Source organism: Rhinoraja longicauda, chromosome 3 (genome assembly GCF_053455715.1).
Source record: "Rhinoraja longicauda isolate Sanriku21f chromosome 3, sRhiLon1.1, whole genome shotgun sequence".
NCBI lineage: Eukaryota > Metazoa > Chordata > Chondrichthyes > Rajiformes > Arhynchobatidae > Rhinoraja > Rhinoraja longicauda.
Genome location: NC_135955.1, coordinates 96313680 through 96329681, shown reverse-complemented (window position 1 = coordinate 96329681; position 16002 = coordinate 96313680). Strand labels below are relative to the sequence as shown.

At 49.4% G+C, this 16002-nt stretch overlaps 1 protein-coding gene across 12 annotated transcripts in view; it reads left to right on the top strand.

Annotated features, from left to right (window-relative positions):
* The window catches only part of LOC144592200 (sorbin and SH3 domain-containing protein 2-like), a 369491-nt gene that overhangs the window by 291825 nt on the left and 61664 nt on the right, over positions 1–16002 (top strand). For all 12 annotated transcript variants that reach the window (XM_078396703.1, XM_078396699.1, XM_078396698.1 and 9 more), the window contains 2 exons: positions 1467–1624; positions 8120–9661. In XM_078396703.1, the coding sequence (XP_078252829.1) occupies positions 1467–1624; positions 8120–9661 (1700 nt within the window). The remainder of the gene's footprint in view (positions 1–1466; positions 1625–8119; positions 9662–16002) is intronic.

The window sequence follows — 16002 nt, the reverse complement described above, 5'->3', positions numbered from 1 at the left end:
GGACCTCTTTGCTCCTACAATTTACAACGTCAATTATCCTACAAACCTGCACGTCTTTAGATTGTGGGAGGAAACCGAAGATCTCGAGGAAACCCCACGCAAGGTCACGGGGAGAACGGAACAATCTCTGTGTAGACAGCACCCCAGGTCAGGATGGAACCCAGGACTCTGCCACTGAGAGGCAGCAACTCAACTGCTGCGCCACCGTGCTGCCCACTAAATTATTCCAAAAGATGAAACCTGTTTAATTGTGTTGCCATAACGCTGTGGTAACAGTGACGTTACGGAGAGCAGAAGGATAAGATGGGCAGTCATACAATGAATCTGAATCTGCAATGCTAAACTACTATCTGCCTCATTGGTGACCCTCGGATTATCCTTGATCGGACTTTACCGGCTTTACCTTGCGCTAAACGTTATTCCCTTATCATGTATCTGTACACCGTGAATGGCTCGATTGTCATCAGATCATGTGATAGGAGCAGAATTAGGTCATTCAGCCCATCAAGTCTACTCCACCATTGGCTGATCTATCTCTCTCTCCTAACCCCATTCTCCTGCCTTCGCCCCATGACCCCTGGCACCCATACTAATTTAGAATCTATGATCAGCCATGATCACATTGAATGGCGGTGCTGGCTCGAAGGGCCGTAGGGCCTCCTCCTGCACCTATTGTCTATTGGCTATTGTCTAATCTATCTCTGCCTTAAAAATATCCATTGGCTTGGCCTCCACAGCCTTCTGTGGCAAATAATTCCACAGATTCACCACCCTGATTGTAATCACGTATTGTCTTTCCGGTGACTGGATCACACGTAGGGTTGCCAACTGTATTAGCCGGGACATCCCGTATTTTGGGCTAAATTCGTTTGTCCCATATGGGACCGCCCTGTAGGCCCAGACACTGTATGCCCGGACACATGGAGCCCCAGGGGCAGCTGCAGGCCTGCAGGCAGCTGCAGACACTGTAGGCCTGGACATTGTAGGCCCAGGGGCCACTGCAGGCCCGGACACTGTAGGCCTGGACATTGTAGGCCCGGGGGCCCACTGTATGCCCGGACACTGTAGGCCTGGGCATTGTAGGCCCGGGGGACACTGTAGGCCCTGACACTGTAGGCCTGGACATTGTAGGCCCGGGGGCCACTGTAGGCCCGGACACTTTAGCCTCTGGGGCCGCTGTAGGCCCGGACACTGTAGCCCGGACACTATAGGCCCGGGGGCCGCTGTAGTCCCGGACAGTGTAGGTCCGGGCGCCGCCAAACGGAGGTTGCGTAGCAACCCGCCTGGCTGGCTGGGTGAGGTCACATGGGGCGCGGGGGCGGTGACGTCACCCTTTGTCCCTTATGCGGGAGTGAAGCAGTTGGCAACCCCTAATCGCACGCGGCAAATGCTTTTCACTGGGCCTCGGCACAACACGTGACACTGACCCTGAACTGAGACTAAAGTGACTTCTATCCCTTGTTCAGTGGCAACAATTGTACGAGTGACTACAGGAAGAGGCGGAAGTCTGAGCCCTCGGTCAACCACCCCAGAGCGCAGAGCGATCACATCATGCAGAAGAACAACGGCGTGACCAGGAGGTCCATCATTAACTCCTCACCAACCTCCCCATCCAGAGCGAAAGGTAAGGATAAGATCGTCTCTTCAACAACGCAGTGGATGCAGTGACTCGTATAAAATGATGAAAGGACTGGACAAGCGGGATGCATTAAAAATGTTCCCAATGTTTGGGGGAGTCCAGAACCAGGGGCCACTTGCTGTGAGGTAATTATGGTTGTCTCTTATGATTCTGTTTGCCCTTTGTTAATGAAACTCAGAGTACATACATAAGTATATAGGTCATAGGAGCGGAATTAGACCATTCGGCCCATCAAGTCAACTCCGCCATCCAATCATGGCTGATCTATCTCTCCCTCCCAACCCCATTCTCCTGCCTTTCCCCCCATAACCCCTAACACCCGCACTGATCAAGAATCTATCTATCTCTGCCGTCAAAATATCCATTGACTTGGCCTCCACAGCCGTCTGTGGCAAAGAAATCCACAGATTCACCACCCTCTGACTAAAGAAATTCCTCCCCATCTCCTTTCTAAAGGAACATCCTTTTATTCTGAGGCTGTGCCCTCTGGTCCTAGACTCTCCCACTAGTGGAAATATCCTCTCCACATCCACTCTATCCAGGCCTTTCATGGTTCAGTAAACCTGAGAGGTTTGTGTGGCTGCATTTACTTTTGTTCTGAAAGGTCTATCTCTTAGAAACATAGAAACATAGAAAATAGGTGCACGAGGAGGCCATTTGTGTTCATGGCTGATCATCCACAATCAGTAACCCGTGCCTGCCTTCTCCCCATATCCCTTGATTCCACTAGCCCCTAGAGCTCTATCTAACTCCCTTTTAAATTCATCCGGTGAATCGGCCTCCACTGCCCTCTGTGGCAGAGAATTCTACAAATTCACAACTCTCTGGGAGAAAAGGTTTTTTCTCACCTCAGTTTTAAATGGCCTCCCCCTTATACTTAGACTGCGTGGCCCCTGGTTCTGGACTCCCCCAACATTGGGAACATTTTTCCTGCATCGAGCTTGTCTAGCCCTTTTATAATTTTATACGTCTCTATAAGATCTCCCTGAAATTTTGGATAGAATAAGGATCAGCGATACAGACAAAACAATAATTTTTCTTGTACCTTTGTGAAGAAACATTTGAAGCTAAACAGCAAGCAACCGGTTTTATAATCTGATTATGGTTCTCACTACCCAAGGAATAGTAATTTAAATCAACACCTCCATTTCGCCCGAACTGTTGACTAGGTTTCTGCAATGAAAATGCAGATAATTTGGCTATGTTTATCAAAAGATGCACTTTGTGAACCATGAATAGTGAAAGGCCTGGATAGGATGGATGTGGAGAGGAAGCTTCCACTAGTGGGAGAGTCTAGGACCAGAGGCCACAGCCTCAGAATAAAAGGACGTACCTTTAGGGAGGAGATGAGGAGGAATTTCTTTAGTCAGAGGGTGGTGAATCTGTGGAACTCTTTGCCACAGACGGCTGTGGAGGCCAAGTCAGTGGATATTTTAAAGGCAGAGATAGATTGATTCTTGATTAGTGCGGGTGTCAGGGGTTATGGGGAGAAGGCAGGAGAATGGGGTTAGGAGGGAGAGATAGATCGGCCATGATTGAATGGTGGAATAGACTTGATGGGCCAAATTGCCCCTATCACATATGAACATGAAGTTATGAACCTAAGTGTGGATAATGGTGGAGCTTCCAGCCCATATTACATGAATAGATCCCTAATGATGTGTGAAAAACATTGGATTCATTGGAGTTTATTTGTGGGGCATGTTAGCCAATTGGTCTTTCAATAAATCTGTATTGCAATATTTTAAACAAAATATCGAAGATAAAGTAGATCAAGAAGGCTTTTGGTGCATTGGCCATCTTCAGCCAGGTTGTTGAATATAGAAGTTCTGAAGTTATGTTACAGTTGTACAAGATGTTAGTGAAGCTGTATTTGGAGCATTGTATTCAAATTTTGGTCAACTTGCTGTGGGGAGGAAGGTAGAAGCAAAGAACTGCAGATACACACAAAGTGCTGGAGTAACTCAGCGGGTCAGGCAGCATCTCTGAGGAAAAAGGATGGTGATGTTTCGGTTCGGGACCCTTCTTCAGAATCGACCCAAAACGTCAGCCATCCTTTTTCTCCATGTCAGGACACCAGGGCGTGAGCTATAGGGAGAGATTGAGCAGGTTAGGACTCAATAGGGGATATGGGCCAAACGCAGGCAGGTGGGACTAGTGTAGATGGGACATGTTGGTTAGGGTTGCCAACTGTGCCGTATTAGCTGGGATATCCCATATTTTGGGCTAAATTGGTTTGTCCTGTACGGGACCGCCCTTGTCCCGTATTAGGCCCGGGGGCCTCTGTTGGCCCGGACACTGTAGGCCCCGACACTGTAGGCCCCGACGCTGTAGGCCCCGATGCTGTAGGCCCCGACAGTTTAGGTCCCGACACTCTAGGTTTCCGACATTTTAGCTCCGGACTGGTAGGTCTGGTAGGCCCGGGCGCCGCCTAACAGAGGTTGCCTAGCAACCCGCCTCCCGGCCCGGGCGGCTGCCATTGGTGGAGCGGGAGCACGTGGCCACTGGCTGGGTGAGGTCACGTGGGGCGCGGGGCGGTGACATCACCTTGTCCCGTATTTGGGAGTGAGATAGTTGGCACTCCTAGTGTTGGTCCACATGGGCAACTTGGACCGAAGGGCCTGTTTCCATGCTGTAACACTATGACACTCCCTGACCCTGTGAACATGAAATGGATATACCTGTGTAGGTAGGAACTGCAGATGTTGGTTTACACCGAAGACAGACTCAGAATGCTGGAGTGACTCAACAGGGACAGGCAGCACCTCTGGAGAGAAGGAATGGGTGACGTTTCGGGTCGAGACCCTTCTTCAGACTCAGGGCAAACGGAGACACAGAGATATGGGAGGGTAAGGTGTGAAAGGGGACGTAGGTCAAGGAAAATGTAGAATTGATCATCGTTAGCTGAGGGGAAGGTGACAACGAGGCAGACAATCAGTAAAATTTAATCAGGAGGAGAGTGGAACTAGTCGGAGAACTGGGGATGGGGGAGGAATGGAGAGAGAGAGAGAGAAAGTAAGGGTTACTTGAAGTTAGAGAAGTCAATGTTCATACCGCTGGGGTGTAAGCTGCCCAAGCGAAATATGAGCTGCTGTTCCTCTAATTTGCGTTGGGCCTCACGGTGACAATGGAGGAGGCCCAGGACAGAAAGGTCAGTGTGGGAATGGGAGGGGGAGTTAAAGTGTTTACCAACCTAATCGGCCACTAGAGGGCGGAACAGGTTCAGCTCACCACTAGTGTAGACGCCAAACAAATTTTAAATATCAGTATTTATTCACAAAATGCTGGGGTAACTCAGCAGGTCAGGCAGCATCTCAGGAGAGAAGGAATGGGCGACGTTTCGGGTCGAGACCCTTCTTCAGTCTGACCCGAAACATCTCCCATTCCTTCTCTCCCGAGATGCTGCCTGACCTGCTGAGTTACTCCAGCATTTTGTGAATAAATACCTTCGATTTGTACCAGCATCTGCAGTTATTTTCTTAAATATCAGTATAATCATTTGTGTTCTACGACACAGATTGCCAATGTGAAAATTCTGTTAAGCATTGACCAGACTTGGCATGGATGTAATTTGATTAAATCAAACAGTAGTGAGCTCAAAATTTAGAAACGAGGAACTGCAGATGCTTACAGAAAAAGACACAAAGTGCTGGAGTAACTCAGCGGGGTCAGGCAGCATCTCTGGGGAACGTGGATAGGTGACGTTTCACAGAGTGCTGGAGTAACTCAGCGGGTCAGGCAGCATCTGTGGAGAACATGGATAGGTGACGTTTCACAGAGTGCTGGAGTTACTCAGTGGGTCAGGCAGCATCTGTGGAGAACATGGATAGGTGACGTTTCGGGTGGGATCCTTCTTCAGACTAATTAAAGGTCTCGACCCGAATCGTCACCTATCCATGTTCTCCAGAGATGCTGCCTGACCTGCTGAGTTACTCCAGCACTCTGTGAAACGTCACCTATCCATGTTCCCCAGAGGGCGGCACGGTAGCGCAGCGGTAGAGTTGCTGCTTTACAGCGAATGCAGCGCCGGAGACTCAGGTTCGATCCTGACTACGGGTGCTGCACTGTAAGGAGTTTGTACGTTCTCCCCGTGACCTGCGTGGGTTTACTCCGAGATCTTCGGTTTCCTCCCACACTCCAAAGACGTACAGGTATGTAGGTTAATTGGCTGGGTAAATGTAAAAATTGTCCCTAGTGGGTGTAGGATAATGTTAATGTACGGGGATCACTGGGCGGCACGGACTTGGAGGGCCGAAAAGGCCTGTTTCCGGCTGTATGTATATGATATGATGATGATATGCTGCCTGACCTGCTGAGTTACTCCAGCACTCTGTGAAACGTCACCTGTCCGTGTTCCCCAGAGATGCTGCCTGATCCGCTGAGTTACTCCAGCACTCTGTGTCTTCTAATAGTGAGCTCAAGGTAAGAAGGCAAAGTGTAAATATTTAGCCAGTGTTACACGTACACTATCCCATACTGATTGCTGAGGGGCATTTGGGTAGGAGGTAGGAGCGGGAGAATGCACGCCCTGATACTGTGTATCTTTCCATATTCATAGAGTCATAGAGTCATACAGTGTGGAAAAAGCATGTCGCATCTACACTAGTTCCACCTGCCTGCGTTTGGCCCATATCCCTCCAAACCTGTCCTATCCAAGTACCTGTCCAAATGTTTCCTAAATGTTGCGATAGTCCCAGCCTCAACTACCTCCTCTGGCAGCTCGATCCATACACCCACCACCCTTTGTGTAAAAAAAGTTGCTACTGAATCTTCCCTCCCCCCACCTTAAACCTATGTTCTCTGGTTCTTGATTCCCATACTCTGGGTAAAAGACTCTGTTACCCTTTCTATTCCTCTTATGATCTTATACACCTCAATAAGATCACGGCTCATCTTGCTCTCCAAGGAATAGAGTTCTAGCCTGATCAAACCTCTCCCTTTAGCTCAGGCCCCTCTAGTCCTGGCAACATCCTCGTAAATCTTCTCTGCATCCTTTCCAGCACAACAAATTTCTTCCTGTGGCAGGTTGACCAAAATACTCAATGCTCCAAAAGCGACCTCCCGAACGTTTTGTACAACTGTAACTTAACATCCCAACTTCTATACTCAACACCCTGACTGATGATATCCAAAGTACCGAATGCCTTCTTGCCCTGTAGCACATTCCCTCGAGGCCTGGCAACATGGACAATAGACAATAGGTGCAGGAGGAGGCCATTCGGCCCTTCGAGCCAGCACCGCCATTAAATGTGATCATGGCTGATCATTCTCAATCAGTACCCCGTTCCTGCCTTCTCCCCATACCCTCTGACTCCGCTATCCTTAAGAGCTCTATCCAGCTCTCTCTTGAATGCATTCAGAGAATTGGCCTCCACTGCCTTCTGAGGCAGAGAATTCCACAGATTCACAACTCTCTGACTGAAAAAGTTTTTCCTCATCTCCGTTCTAAATGGCCTACCCTTTATTCTTAAACTGTGGCCCCTTGTTCTGGACTCCCCCAACATTGGGAACATGTTTCCTGCCTCTAACGCGTCCAACCCCTTAATAATCTTATACGTTTCGATAAGATCCCCTCTCATCCTTCTAAATTCCAGTGTATACAAGCCTAGTTGCTCCAGTCTTTCAACATATGACAGTCGTCTTGAATCATCCTCTTGAATCTTCCAGCTTGCAGGTTGTAAGTTATTGTTCATGTTGCAGATTCCTATTTTTGAATTGTTGGACAAAAGAGAAAATGTAGAACTGAACGAATGAATGAATAAGTGTATTGGCCAAGTATGTGCAGATACAAGGAATGTGCCTTGGTGCTCCGCTCACAAATGACAACACAAACATACAGTTAACAATTAAGAATAAAGCATAACCACATCAAAACAATAAGGATACAACATTACGGTCTAAACATGTGGTGGATGTGGGGAGGATGTTTCCACTAGTGGGAGAGTCTCGGACCAGAATAAAAAGATGTACCTTTAGAAAGTAGATGAGAATTAATTTCTTTAGTCAGAGGGTGGTGTATCTGTGGAATTTATCAATGTCAGTGGGAATATTTTTAAGGCAGAGATAGGGAGATTCTTGATTAGTACGGGTGTCAGGGGTTGTGGGGAGAAGGCAGGAGAATGAGGGTTGAGAAGGAGAGAGATAGATCAGCTAAGATTGGATGACGGAATAGACTCGATGGGCCGAATGGCTTAATTCTGCTCCTAAAACAGATGAAGAACAAACTTAATCTGTGTGCTGCGTGTTGTTTTGGAGAGGCTAAAGGCCCAAGGAAATGCCAACGTACAACATCTTACAGCCTGTCTTTCACAGGCGTGTGCCTGTGTACACTATGTGGTGGGGTTATGTGCATGATATCTTTTCTTGCTGCTTTGCTTCTCTGACTGCTGTTCTCTTCTGCTGCTGAGACACTGCCTTGTATGTCTGTTTAACTCTGCCCTTGTATCTCTTTCACCATGCTGCTCTCTCTGGATCTGACAGATGGGGATGTTAGCAGAGTTAGTTATGCACTGCACAACCAGAGTTCCTCTCCCGAGTTAGGTTGCGGCGGCGGCCGCCTAGGCCAGCCGCTGGTGGTGATCACGCCCAGCCCGAGGAGGTCCGTGGTCTTCCGGAATGGCTGGCAATTGAACCGGCAAAACGCGGAGGCTTGGAGCAGCGCCGACGAGGCCACCTCGCCCAAGACCAGGTCCCGTAGCTGCGACGACCTGCTCCAGGGCGACTACCAGGAGGTCGGGGAGGGGCAGGCCAAGTCGGACAGCGTGGTGTCGCTGCTGTGCGAGGCGCAGCCCGCCGGCGGATGCTCCCGGGGCTGGCTCTCGCCCCACGGCGCCGCCACCGCCACGCCCCACCGCTCCCGGTGCAAGTCGGCGCGGGGAGGCAAGGGCTTCCTGAAGCTCTACCGGAAGATGCACCACATCAACCGCCGGGAGCTGACCAACCCGGACGTCATCCGCACCGTCAAGTCCCGGGTGCTGCAGTACGAGCAGGAGCAGCGGCGGGGAATCCTCTCGGAGGGGAGGGAGCCGTCCAGCGAGGTCCCGCGGCACATGGTGCCGACCCGGATCTCCGAGTTCGAGAAGCTCATCAAGTCAAAGTCCATGCCCAACCTGGACAAGGCCGTCTTATCGGAGGCCTCCTGCTCGGCTCCCAGCCTGAGAGTGGTGCCCAGGCGCCGGCTGTCCATCGAGTCCTTACTGGACGAGGAAAACCAAGGCAGGAAGAAGCTGTCGACGATCCAGCAGCAGTACCGCATGTCCATGCCCATTCACATTAAGGTGACCAACGAGAGTGAGCCGAGGCTGGATTCCAGGTTCGACAGCGCCGAGCTGGACAGCGACCACGAGGCGGGGGTGTCGGACCTCAGCGACTATGTGCCGGTGGAGGGCTCCTCCTTCTGCAGCGAGAGCGACCTGGACCACTACTCCTTCACGTCCTCGGAGAGCATCTACGGCTCCAGCCACCACCTCCAACACCACCACCACAAGCACCTGGTCAGCTCCTGCAAGGGTCGCTGCCCGGCCTCCTACACCAGGTTCACCACCATGCTCAAGCACGAGAGGGCCACGAGGCAGGACAAGAAGCAGCCGCCCAGCAAGCCCGAGGCCGACCCCAACCTCTCCAAGCTCGCCTTCCTGGTCAGCCCCGTGCCCTTCCGAAGGAAAAAGGCCCTGCCCGCCCAGAGGAAGAAGGAGAAGCCCAAATCCAAGTCGGTCTTCGAAGCCTTGGACTCGGCACTGAAAGACATCTACGACCACATCAAAGCAGAGAAGAGACGAGGGAGTCTACCAGACAACAGCATCCTCCACAGGCTGATCACCGAACTGCTTCCCGACATCCCGGAAAGGAATTCCTCCCTCAAGGTCCTGAGGAAGAACGTTAGCCCACAGCCTTCCCTGCAGCAGGATGAAGAGGGGGGCATCCCCTCGTACCAGTGTGACTTGGACAAGACCACATTTAGTGCCTCTTATCAGGACATGGACACCAACAACAACCCAGAGAACGAGTGTCCCTACTACCAAGGTGGAAAAGCAACTCCTCGTCTCCAATGTGTGTCTGGGAGTCATGTCTCCATCACCGTACATCTTTCATCCATTTCTCATCCATTTCACGTACCAATTCAATGCACACGAAGCAGTATTGTTAGAGGGGGGGGGGGGGGGGGGGGGCAGTAAAATAAGAAGGGCAATCGTCCTAACTTTAAAAGGCTGAGACTCGGGTCCGTAGAAGAGCAGAAAATGCATTTGTTTGGTAATAAAAATTTGAGTGTAGATTGAGGGAGATTTTTAAAAAAAAATTAAAATTGGATGGAATTGGTTCGCTGAAGAAGGGTCCCGACCCAAAACGTCGCCTGTCCATGTCCTCCAGAGAGGGCGCCACTGCGGCGCGGCGGTAGAGTCGCTGCCTTACAGCGCTTACAGCACCTGAGTCCCAAGTTCGATCCTCACTACGGGTGCTGTCTGTGCGGAGTTTGCACGTTCTCCCCGTGACCGCGTGGGTTTTCTCCGGGATCTTCCGGTTTCCTCCCACACTCCAAAGACGTGCAGGTTTGTGTATGTTAATTGGCTTGGTATAAATGTAAAACTGTCCCCCATGTGTGTAGGGTGATGTTAATGTGTGGGGATCGCTGGTCGGTGCGGACTCGGTGGGCCAAAGAGGCCAGTTTCCGCCCTGTATCTCGAAACTAAACTAAAGATGCCGAAACTAAGAACTACAGATGCTAGTTTGTAACCAAAGATAGACACAAAATGCTGGAGTAACTCAGCGGGTCAGGCAGCATCTCTGGAGAGAAGGAATGGGTGACGTTTCGGGTCGAGACCCTTCTTCAGACTGAGAGTCAGCGGAGAGGGAAACTAGTGGTAGGAAAAGGTTCAGGACAAATCAGAGCCCGGCCCCGACGACCAAGGAAAGGTGGAGCCCACAATGGTCCATTGTTGGCTGTGGCAGAGGTGATAACGAATGGATGGAAGAATGTGAACAGTTGAACTGGGAGGATGTTCTATACGAGTGGAGGAGGGGCAGGGAGAGTCTGAATGCCGAAATGGCTGAGACCCGGTTGGTGCAAGTGATCCATTTAACACGAAGCAAGTAAGAGTTTCATGGCGTAGGAAGGAACTGCAGATGCTGGTTTACACCGAAGATGGACACAAATTGCTGGAGTAACTCAGCGGGACAGGCAGCATCTCTGGAGAGAAGGAATGGGTGACGTTTCAGGTCGAGACCCTTCTTCAGACTGAGAGTCAGTGTTGAGGGAGGCCCAGAGGTATGGAAGGGTAAGGTGTGAAAAGGAGAGATCAAAGGGGACAAAGCTCGAGGAAAATGTAGAATTGTTAGCTGAGGGGAAGGTGACAACGAAGCATATAAATAATAAAATTTAATCAGGAGGACAGTCAGACTGGTCGGAGAACTAGGATGGGGGAGAGACAGAGAGAGAGGGAAAGCAAGGGTTATTTGAAGTTACAGAAATTAATATTCATACCGCTGGGTTGTAAGCTGCCCAAGCGAAGAATGAGGTGCTATTCCTCCAATTTGCGTTTAACACCCCATTTAACAATCCCATTTAACACCATGGGAGCTTTTTCATGTCCTGACCATGACTGTTCTAAATATGGAAGCACCTTAAATATTTTAATGCAAATTAATTGAGCGACCATAGAAGGTGGATTCTGCAGATTATCCAGTTTTAAACAAATTATCAGAGTTAGTGAACACAAAACAAAGTCCTGGAGGAACTCAGCGGGTCAGGCAGCGTCTGTGGAGGAAGTGGATAGACAACGTTTCATGTCATAGAAACATAGAAACATAGAAAATAGGTGCAGGAGTAGGCCATTCGGCCCTTTGAGCCTGCACCGCCATTCAATATGATCATGGCTGATCATCCAACTCAGTAACCTGTACCTGCCTTCTCTCCATACCCCCTGATCCCTTTAGCCACAAGGGCCACATCTAACTCCCTCTTAAATATAGCCAATGAACTGGCCTCAACTACCTTCTGTGGCAGAGAATTCCACAGACTCACCACTCTGTGTGAAGAAATGTTTTCTCATCTCGGTCCTAAAAGACTTCCCCCTTATCCTTAAACTGTGACCCCTGGTTCTGGACTTCCCCAACATCGGGAACAATCTTCCAGCATCTAGCCTCTCCAACCCCTTAAGAATTTTATATGTTTCTTCCTGAGACAGGAGGGTTAGTGAGTTTTGCACGATCTAAATAAAATTAAGGGCCTTGTTTAGTTTAGTTTAGTTTACTTTAGTTTACTAGTTTAGTTGGGTTAAGTTTAGTTTATTGTCACGTGTACCGAGGTACAGTGAAAAGCTTTCGTTGCGTGCTAACCATTCAGCAGAAAGACTATAGGAGGGTCTCGACCCGAAACGTCACCCATTCCTTCTCTCCTGAGATGCTGCCTGACCTGCTGAGTTACTCCAGCATTTTGTGAATAAATACCTTCGATTTGTACCAGCATCTGCAGTTATTTTCTTATACACAATTACAATCGAACCGTCCGCAGTGTACAGATACAGGATGAAGGGAATAGCGTTTAGTGCAAGATAAAGTGTTATTAATGATAGTACGAGGGTCTCCAATGAGGTAGCTGGTAGCTGGAAACATCACCTGTTCCTTCTCTCCACAGATGCTGCCTGACCCGCTGAGTTACTCCACCATTTTGTATCTATCTTCACTGCATTTCTTATTGTTAATGCTTTGGCTACCATGAAAGTTACTAGTCACCTCAGTTAGATCCATATCAGAATATTTATAGGACGATCATTTATAATTCCAACCTGGAAAATCTACTTTCTTAGTGAGGGGGGGAAGTGCATGAAAATAACCAAGCATTTAATAAAATAACCTGCATCATGATTCCACTTGTGTCAGAAGGAACTGCAGATACTGGTTTACACAATAGACAATAGACAATAGACAATAGGTGCAGGAGGAGGCCATTCGGCCTTTCGAGCCAGCACCGCCATTCAATGTGATCATGGCTGATCATTCTCAATCAGTACCCCGTTCCTGCCTTCTCCCCATACCCCCTCACTCCGCTATCCTTAAGAGCTCTATCCAGCTCTCTCTTGAAAGCATCCAACGAACTGGCCTCCACTGCCTTCTGAGGCAGAGAATTCCACACCTTCACCACTCTCTGACTGAAAAAGTTCTTCCTCATCTCCGTTCTAAATGGCCTACCCCTTATTCTTAAACTGTGGCCCCTTGTTCTGGACTCCCCCAACATTGGGAACATGTTTCCTGCCTCTAACGCGTCCAACCCCTTAATAATCTTATACGTTTCGATAAGATCTCCCCTCATCCTTCTAAATTCCAGTGTATACAAGCCTAGTCGCTCCAGTCTTTCAACATATGACAGTCCCGCCATTCCGGGAATTAACCTAGTGAACCTACGCTGCACGCCCTCAATAGCAAGAATGTAGACACCGAAGATAGACACAAAAAGCTGGAGTACGTCAGTGGGTCAGACAGCATCTCTGGAGAAAAGGAACAGGTCTTGGCTCTCAAGTGTCTTTAAAACAAAAACAAGTCTGACGTAAAGCTTCAGTGGGAGGATTGGTTAAAATGATGAACAGTTTTCTAATGGGGCAGTAATTTTAGTGCCAACGAGCATCTTTCCCACTGTTAGCCCATTAATGCTGTTTCGCACTGAGTGAAGAGCTTTCCCATGAGTTTTTCCTTTAACCTCATGTCCTGTTGTCACCGTACACGTCCAACAAGTCTTGTCTGTAAATGTTGTTCTCCGTTCTTCCCCGTGTGTTGCAAATCTGGGTCTGTCGTCATTTCCCCCCTCTGCCTGATGATCCCTACATTATTGGCAGTGGCATTGAGCGCAGACAACTTACTCTCTGCTTTAAGTTTAGTTTAGTTTAGGGACACAACACAGAAGCAGGACCTTCTGTCCACCGAGTCCGCGCCGACCAGCGATCTCCACGCACTAGCTCCATCCTACACACACACACACACACGGGGGGCAATTTACAATTTTACTGAAGCCAATTAACCGACAAACATGCACGTCTTTGGAATGTGGGAGGAAACCGGAGCACCCGGAGAAAACCCACACTGGTCACGGGGAAGAACGTAGAAACTCCGTACAGGCGGCATCCGTAGTCGGGATGGAACCCGGGTCTCTGGCGCTGTGAGGCAGCAACTCTACCGCTGCGCCACCGTGCCGCCCACGGTTACACGGAGCGTGGATAGCACAGTAGCCACTCTGAACTGGTGTGAACGTAGCCGCACGTTCCATTAACCCTCAGCCAGCACGCCCCAACTCCAAAGTGAAAGCGCGCATCAACTTCAACTTAGTTTTTCGCTAGTGTCTTCCTGAAGTCTCCCCAAAATATTTATTTATGAAATAAATAAATGGAACAAAAGGGTCCTGAAAGAGCACATTGTTCACGGAGGTGGGCCGAGAAATCCATGTCACTGTTTATTGGCATTAAAATCTTGCACATCCCTCTGATGCCATTTTAAAAAGCTCCAAATAGAATATACACACATACAGTCACACGCGCACACGCACACACGCACACACGCACACACACACACACACACACACGCACACACACGCACCACACACACACACACACACACACACACACACACACACACACACACACACACACACACACACACATACTCACACACAAGCACACACACACACACACACTATATATATCTGTATATATAGATCAGTCTGAAGAAGGGTTTCGACCCGAAACGTCACCCATTCCCTTCTCTCCTGAGATGCTGCCTGACCTGCTGAGTTACTCCAGCATTTTGTGAAATAAATACCTTCGATTTGTACCAGCATCTGCAGATGCTGGTTTAACCAAAGGTAGACACAAAAAGATGGTGTAACTCAGCAGGACAGGCAGCATCACTGGAGAGAAGGGAATGGGTGACGTTTCTGGTCGAGACCATTCTTCAGACTCTGAAGAAGGGTCTTGACCTGAAACGTCACCTATATGTATAATGTGTATACACACAAATGCACACATCTATATATATATTGATGTGTGTGTCTGTGTATATATATATATATATGTATATATGTGTGATGTGGGTATATACATACACAAACATGTACACACACATCACATATAAATGCATATATACATACACACATATACACACACAAACACACACATCACACGCATATATATGCATGTGTGTGTGTGTGTGTGTGTTGGTTAGAACTAGATGAAATATACTGAGCTGGCAACTAAGTAGTGGCAATTGCAAAATAAATTGATTTATATGTGTATATATATATATATATATATAACAGTATAACAGAGCTTTATTTGTCGTTCGGTACCGAAGTACCGAACGAAACTACATAGCAGTCATAGAAAAAAAAAAGAACACAAGACACATGACCCCAACACAAACGTCCATCACAGTGACTCCAAACACCCCCTCACTGTGATGGAGGCAACAAAACTTCCACTCTCTTCCCCACGCCCACGGACAGACAGCTCGTCCCCGACCGACCCGCACAGTCCCCGCACCGGGCGCTGAAACGTCTCGCGGCCGAACCGGGCGATGAAAGGCCCGCGACCAAGCCTTGCGCAGCTAAGTCCAAATATGTCGAGCCGCACCGGGCGATGTCAAGTCCGCAGCCGAGCCGCACCAGCGATGAAAAGCCCCGCGGCCGAGCCGCACCGGGCGATGTAATGTCCCGCAGCCGAGCTGCACCAGCGGTGAAAAGTTCCGCAGCCGAGCTGCACCGGGCGATGTTAAGCCCCGCAGCCGAGCTGCACCGGGCGATGTTAAGCCCCGCAGCCAAGCTGCACCGGGCGATGTTAAGCCCCGCAGCCGAGCTGCACCGGGCACTGTTAAGTCCAGCGGCCAAGCCGCACCGGGATGTAAAGTCCAGCGGCCAAGCCGCACCGGGATGTAAAGTCCAGCGGCCAAGCCGCACCGGGTGATGTAAAGTCCAGCGGCCGAGCCGCAGCGGGCGATGTTAGGCCCCGCAGCCGACCCGCACCCCGCGCCGTGAGGAAGAGAAAAGTCCCCACACCCACCCACCCACACCACCACCCCCTCCCACACATACACAACCAAAAAATATATATAAAAACCATCCCAACACCGACACACAACAAAAAAAGGAAAATAACTGCAGATGCTGGTACAAATCGAAGGTATTTATTCACAAAATGCTGGAGTAACTCAGCAGGTCAGGCAGCATCTCAGGAGAGAAGGAATGGGTGACGTTTCGGGTCGAGACCCTTCTTCAGTCTGAAGAAGGGTCTCGACCCGAAACGTCACCCATTCCTTCTCTCCTGAGATGCTGCCTGACCTGCTGAGTTACTCCAGCATTTTGTGAATATATGAGATGCTACCTGACC